The sequence below is a fragment of the Mus pahari genome, chromosome 9 (genome assembly GCF_900095145.1).
Source record: "Mus pahari chromosome 9, PAHARI_EIJ_v1.1, whole genome shotgun sequence".
Classification (NCBI taxonomy): domain Eukaryota; kingdom Metazoa; phylum Chordata; class Mammalia; order Rodentia; family Muridae; genus Mus; species Mus pahari.
The window spans coordinates 59,577,057-59,584,752 of record NC_034598.1 but is presented as its reverse complement, the minus strand read 5'-3'; the positions used below and the strand labels follow the sequence as shown (position 1 = coordinate 59,584,752).

At 46.1% G+C, this 7,696-nt stretch overlaps 1 protein-coding gene across 3 annotated transcripts in view; it reads right to left on the bottom strand.

Moving 5' to 3' along the window:
• The window catches only part of Rab3ip (RAB3A interacting protein), a 43,364-nt gene that overhangs the window by 18,785 nt on the left and 16,883 nt on the right, over nt 1-7,696 (bottom strand). For 2 of the 3 annotated variants that reach the window (XM_021204933.2, XM_029542315.1), the window contains exon 4: nt 995-1,090. The exons of the other annotated variant lie outside the window; for it this stretch is intronic. In XM_021204933.2, coding sequence (XP_021060592.1) covers nt 995-1,090 — 96 coding nt within the window. The remainder of the gene's footprint in view (nt 1-994; nt 1,091-7,696) is intronic. 3 annotated transcript variants of the gene reach the window in all.

The following is a 7,696-nucleotide window of genomic DNA, read 5'->3' as shown; positions in this document are numbered from 1 at the left end:
CATCCTTCTTGGTTTTCTTCTGTTTTGCATAATGTATCTTCCAGACCTTCATTTCTAACGTATGCATCAGTGTTACACTTTTCATACGATGCACATGTCTTACGTTTCTCTCCCCGTGGCTGTCATGTGCTCACTTGTGATCTCTGCTCTTGCACGTGGACAAGTTTACAGACTTGGACACCACAACTTCTACTCTTTCCTAGTGAGCACTTGGGGGACAAACCTAGCTCATGTTTTACCACCTATTAGCCTGAAGATTTCTGTGATGGAGCTCTGGATAAGATGAACTTAACAAGTTGGCACACTTCCCAAGGCAGATGGGACTCAGTGGAGGCTGAGCTCATCAAAAGCCACCTTCCATCGTGTAAAAAACTGTCCTTCAGACCTCACACGCAGTTCTTCAGTTCTCAAGCTCAGACTGGCTTGCTAACCCCACCTTACAGCTCTGCAACTTGGCAACCTCCAGTGTCATTTGACCCAGTCCTTTACAGTAGCCAGTATCTGTCTATCTCTGCCTGTCCTACACACACTCCACTGCACATGCCTCTCTGAGCAAGCAGAGCTGGGTAGAAATCCTGGTCATGAGGGCAAACTGCAGATGAAGGTGTGCCACCTGATGTTCTTCAAGGCACCCAGCAGCAGTGAATGTACCTCAAGGGTTTTTCAATCATAAAAGAAAATTAAAAAACAAAAACAAAAACAAATCCAAGTAGCCCTAAATAAGTGGTAAACTTTAAAACTGAAGAACTGACCTTTCCTCTCACAGACACTGCCAACTGCCCCACACCGATGAGCTACGGTGTTCCGCTTTCCTCTTTACGCTATTTTAAATTAGAGACTGCATTTCCTTAGAGATTTTGTTCTCCGTCTTGCTTAGAGGTATCACGAACACACGTGAAGCTAGCCATATCCTTCTCAAGATGTCTTCACAAACCAATTCTACCAACGGATACAACTGAGATGTCGCTCTCAGCCACAGTGTAGACAGACCAACCTCAAACAAACTAGCTGTGAGTTCTTCCAACTCCTGCCCAAGTTGATCCCGCACTTTCGAAAGTCTCTCACATTCTTCATCCTTTAACTTCAATTCCTGTGAGAAATTGATAATTTTGTTTTAGATCTCTTCAGTCTGAAGTGAAACTGTATAGATTATATAATAGTTAATAAAAATTATAAAATGTTAATACCATCTCCTACATGTTAATACTGAAAATGAATTATAGTGAATTACAAATTCTAAAATTACAACTAAACCAACATGTTACATTGTATCTCTTCCATAAAACATTCAAAGGCTGGGAATATAACACATAAAACCACTACTGCCCCTCAGCTTTTCTTTAAACATACTTATTTCTACCAAGCTTGCAACTCTTTCAATTTTGCTTATTAATGCCAGTAAAATTAATTAATTTTTAATGTTTATCTACAGGAGAAGGTGGCTCAGTCAGTAAAGTCCCTGCCATAAAAGCACAAAGACCTAGGTCTGGACCCAGAACCCACGTAAAAAAGCCACGCACAGCTGTGCACATCTGTAATCTCAGGTGAAGAGGCAGAGGCAGAGGCAGAGGCAGGCAGATTCTCAGAACTCACGCTAGCCAGCCTGCAAGACAGGTGAGCTCCAAGCTCAGTGAGAGAGTCATAGGACAAAGCACAATTAAAGAGGGCACCCACTATTGACCTCTGATCCCCTCACATTTGCATATGCATGCATATCTGCATGCACCATGCACACACAAAAATATACCACACACAAACACAATTATTTTATTAAAGCATCAAAGTGCTGGATTTTATATGCTGCAGCCGGCCACCCTACGTTGACCTTTCAAAGGTCACTCACAGTCACCCCAAGAATGTAACAATGAGTCATGTTGTGACTATGGTGGCAGCTTAGGTTTTAATATCCCAAGGACTACTCCTAAAAACCAAATATCCTAGGATATCAGAACCTAATGCTAAATCGTCTCGGCGAGGCTTGGTAAAAGAGAACCTCACAAAGCTCAGGACATAAGAGAATGTGTCCTCATGATTGCCAATAGAGTGAGAGACTCAGAAACACAACTCATCAAAAAATACCTCAGAATTTGAAGAAAACTGCAAGAACGTATCAGAGAAAAATGGAAAGAAGCAGAAAGGTTTCCCAGGCCTCGCCTGTGGTAAACACAACCAAGAGTCACAGCCTGTAGGCAGCTAACTACTAGGAAAGCCCTGAGCTCGAACCCGGGGCCCTGAGCCTGCACCCGGGTTAGAGGTAGTGAGTGCTGAGCAAAAGCCCCCAGCACAGCCAGACTCGAGCTAAGGGAAAACCATCAAACACTGCAGACGGGTTGAGGTAAGGACCCAGTGCAAAACTCTGATCCTACAGTGGAATACTGAGACTCTAAGAACCCCAAACGCTGCACTGGAGGAAACCCGGCTGAACTAGGCACAACTCTTGAGAGATGTTTAAGTGATGACAGAAATCACAAGGAAAGCCACACCTGCGGCCCTCCTACCTCACAGGGAGCTAATACTCTCCCAGAGACCCAAGAAACAGAAACGGATAAAGTTACAGTTAACCGGAAACGTGGCGCCCTGGTATGCTCTCTCTCCTACAGCAGAGTGACTAAAAATAAGAGTGTTGAACAATTCAAAATGCTAGAATAAAGGATTTCAAGAACTCTGTCAATAGAAAATTTGAAGAGCTAGATATGATTAACATGATTTAAGTATGATATAACATACACATGTACTGAAACACAGTAATATATTAATGTATATGATTTTTGTTTTCTGTCCATTAAAAACTTTAAGAAATTAAAATTTAAGAACAGAGCCAAGTTACCCATAAGGGAGGAAAACCTGGATTAGTCTGAACCGTCAACACTAGTATTCTGTGCTACAAAACAATGAAGTGCTACTTTTTAAAAGAAACTCTAGAGGGTACACCAAGTGTTTTCTCTCCAGACAAACTGCTTCTTGTAAAAGGCCACAGAGTAATAATAACCTGAAGGCTTCAGGAAGTGTGTGCCCTGTGAGCCTGCTGGGACTGACTGTCAACAACCCAAACAATACACCAGCTGCTGTGGCTTTCCTCAGGGTGGAGAGAAACCTAACTGTACAACTGTGACAGGAAGAAAAAGCCACCAAGAGGGTACGAGTAACTGAGGGGATGACTCATTGGGAGAGTGCCTGCCTAACAGGAGGAGGCCCTGAGCGTGAGGAGAGACAGACAGATGGACACAGACACACATAAACACAGACAGACACACACACACACACACTCGTGGGGGCAGGGGACACACTCAATGGAGCCACAGATAGGAGAAAGTATTTGCAAAGGACATATATGATGAACTATTATAGAAAAATATGAAAAAAATCATAACATTAAGAAAAGAAAAACTTTAAAAATGGACAAAACACTAGACCAAGACATTTCGGCAAAGAAGATAGACAAGTGGAAAGCCTATGTAAAAAAGATGCTCGATGTTCTTTCATTAGCAACTGCAACATAAAATAAGATACCACTAGGCGACCATTAGGACAGCCAACATGCAACCCCTGTCAGCCCTGAGTGCCTGTACATGGGGCACAGGAAATGCCCCGCCCTTGCTGTGGGAGTACAAGCAGTGTAGTCACTCGGGAAAACGACTGACAGTCTTACAAAGCCAGACAGTCTACAAATGATCCGACAGTCACACTGCCTGGCTACAGATACCTAATGAGCTGAAGACGGGGGCACACAAAAACATGCACACGGATGGTTTTAGGACTTTATCTGTAATTTCCCAAACCCTGAAGCAGTCAAGGTGTGTTTTATTAGGTAAACAGGTAACTGGTCAATGAACACAACAGATGAGCACCCAGGGGGAGAGAAGAGCACCTGGGGGAGGGGAGGGGAGCACCTGGGGAAGGGGGAGGAGGTGAGCACCCAGGGGAGGAGGTGAGCACCTGGGGGAGGGGAGGGGAACACTGAGGGGGAGGAGGAAGAGGTGAACACCTGGGGGAGGGGAGGGGAGCACTGGGGTGGTTGGAAAGAGGGGAGCACCTAGCGGTAGAGGAGGTGAGCAATGCTGCTGTGAGATATGCAAGAAACGTAGTGAGAAGCCAATCTGAAGCAGCTGCACACTGGCTACATTAGGCTACATTACATCCTAGACACAGTACGTGAGCAGAGATTACAGGAGGACACAGGTCCTTCACACGGCTGAGAACGGCAATCCCCAGTGAGCAACACCCTCCTGAGGACCACGGAAGGAAAACAGGAAGCCTCCTGCTCTGCTCCCTGACAACTGGAGCCCAGTGTGCCTGTTACTCACAGAGGCACAACTGCAGACCAGCTGCTGACCACTACTGACCTCCCACCACACTGTGTGACTCCACCCAAGCACCAAAGGCCTTCAAGAGCTTGTGCCATTTGCCTCTGCAGAGTCCGTCCTTGACTCACACTCTGAACAGGGTCGAGCCTGTCCGGTCTCTCTTCCACTCCCCAGCCTGGTCCAGTCCATCTGAGCTCTTTCCCCACAAACGACTGATATCTTCGTTTTGTGTGCTTCAAGGTCCAGCTCGGGCAACCACGAATGAGGTAGAAGAGGTAGGATGTGTACTGTACTTGTGTGAGGACTTTTAACATCTGCACTCTTCCTTAACAGTACCCTGCAGGGCAGCATAGGTATTCAATCTTCCCTCCTGGTGCCAGAGGGTGTGCTGGAGAGCAAATGCACGGTTTTCATGAAGTCCCGGTCTAATGAGGGAAGCAAAGCTCCAGGCAGACTCACAAGGGAATCTCTAAGGATGGGCGTGTGTCAGGGAATTAGTCTACTGAATGGAAGGTGAGGGAGGAGCTACAGAAAGGCAGCCGGATGGCCTGTCTCAAGCGGCCTTGAAAGGCCAAGTAAGAAACAGGACCTAATCTTAAAACCCAGGGGAATTCCCAAAAAGAGAACAGGAGACACGGAAGTGTTCTAATCCAGGAAGCGACCGTCAGGTCTGCCATTCAGAACACACCGCTTGTATCACGTGGCCAAGTTAAAAAAGAAAAGACCCACTGGAGACACATATTACAGTAACTCCTCTGATGTTTTGGGCCAGTGACCTGGATTTAGAACACGGATGTGGAGAAGAAAGCAGAGGCCCCACCCAGAGCATCAGGCAGAGGGACCCCTACCCAGAGCATCAGGGCTCTATGGTAAGTCTTCAACAGGCTAGGACTTCATCTTCGGTGTAGCCCCAGAAGGGGTCTTGCTAGGTCCCACAAGTGGTCCCAGGACTCCTTCTGCAGCTCAGTTTCCTCCCAAAGGAGCTGGGGCTGCACAAGCATGCTGGGCTGGTTAGATGAGAGAGACCTCACCCCACCCCAGTGCTGGAGGTTGAAGCACCCGGAGCCCCTGGCACACAGGGAAATCACTACTGCTCAACCACGCTTTGTAAGCTTTCATATGATACACACTTCGTACACATAGCAAGGATAATGCTGTTAATGAAACGTGACAGTGCTTTTCTTCTTGGGGTTGCCTTCTTGAGAATTCCTTTAAGCTGATGAGAACAGGTTTACATCCTGTCAGTCTGGGTTTCCATTTAATACCTCATTACAGGGAGACGCTTTTGAAGGTACTTCACCTAGTAACTAAAATCAACAATAAAGCACCCAAGTGGACTGGGTTAGCACAGGCAGCGCTGGTTAAGCTCATGCACAGGTAGGCCTCTCAACTGCCCTGTGCTGTCTAGCTGGCAGCAGTGTTAAGACCCATGTCGACTTCAGAGGTGTTAGGAAGAAAGACAGTGCAGAGTCCGTGAGGCACATTTACATCTTCTCTGTCCAACTACTAAGTGTTCTTAACTTAGTGAGACAAGGCCTCACCCTAATTCACTATGCAGTTCAGACTGACCTCAAGTTCCCAACAATCCTCCTGCCTCAGTGTTCTGAGTGCTCAGATTAGACATCCACCCCCAAACCCTGCCTAAGTAGACAAGCACAGTGTCAAGTCAGGTTCACTCCTGCACACTACACAATCAAAAACATGTGAATGAAGAGCCTTGGAAATGTTTCTCTTTCCTGGTCTACAATTACTATAGCAGGGTCATGCTAACTACATGACAGTGATTCTTGAGGATCCCCTCTGGCTGGCTGCAAGCTTTCCTGCCCCATTTACTTCCTAAGCAATTTCATTCTTTTCTCAGGAAGAATAAAACCTGAAACTAACCCCGTGTGAACACCGGAAGGGTTCCTTCTCGGTAACTGTAACAATTAGCAGGGAAGTTTGTGGAAATGCCTATTTCTAGTCATCAACACATAGTCCTGTTTCAGCATCTCTGGGATGAGATATGAAAACCCACATTTTAATAAGAACATACTAGAGCCCCTATTCTGCCCAAGCTGATCCTCGGTACCAACCTGGGGAAGGCAGGCCAGACAACTGCAGAAGCACACAGTAACCCCGCCATCCCGCAGCTGAGTCCCATGCGTGGCTCCCCAGTTCAAACACTGCGCACTCACTGCTGGACCGTGGCTGTTCTGTACTAGGAGACCACGAAGCCCAGTACAGAAGAACACGGATCGCTAATTACTTCACAGGAACGTCTACCTACTCTACTATAAACCTCTACCTCAGAGTACTGCATACATAAAAGATGAAACTCTAAGTTTCTTTCTTTTTGTTTTTGTTTTTTTTTTCCAGCCTCACTCCTGCCATATTTATTTCATATATGTGGGTGCACTGTCACTGTCTTCAGACACAGCAGAAGAAGGCATTGGATGCCCATTACAGATGGTTGTGAGTCACCATGTGGCTGCTGGGAATTGAACTCAGGACCTCTGGAAGAGCAAGCAGTCAGTGCTCTTAACCGCTGAATCGTCTCTCCAGCCCAAAACTCTAAGTCTCTAATATGTTGTATTGCTCATAAGATATTAGCAACAACCCTACCTAGTATATTATGCATATGTGCCTATTTACAACAGTATGCCTGCATGCCTATATACACAATCCATTTAATCAACAAAATACAGCAAGAATATGTCACATGTTTTAGATACAATCATAAGCAAAATGTACACTCTTCCTCGTGAAGCTCAAAATACCTGAAGTGTGGATGTGAGGAAGTGAAGACTCAGAGAAGAGTTACCAGATCAAGTGCATTATAAATATAATGGAGCAATATAAAGGGTACAGCTTCCAGCTCTAATCAAGAAAGGGTAACAGGGCCCAACTTACCAGCCACCTGATACAACTGAGCCCCTAGGACAACATACATGAGACAGCTCTCAAGCCAGAGGGCACTTGTCAACAAACTGTGACCACCCAGAGGTGGGAAGCAGGGCAAGGGAGCCACTCAAGGAGGAAGGCACTCAAGGAGCTCCAAGTGAGAGCTGCCATGTTAGGGCTGGAGAGATGGCTCAGAGGTTAAGAGCACTGACTGCTCTTCCAGAGGTCCTGAGAGCGGCCACATTAGACAACAAAGCAAACAATTACTTAAACGTTCAAACTTTGGGCATGAAAACTACAGAGTCTGAAACAGGTTAGATACTGCAGACAGACAGCACAGCTCTGGAAACTATGAGAAGCCATCTACAGCGAAACCCAAACAAAGGAAAAATTTGTACAAAAAAGAACAGACTTGGGAGGCAGAGGCAGGTGGATTTCTGAGTTCGAGGCCAGCCTGGTCTACAGAGTGAGTTCCAGGACAGCCAGGGCTATACAGAGAAACCCTGTCT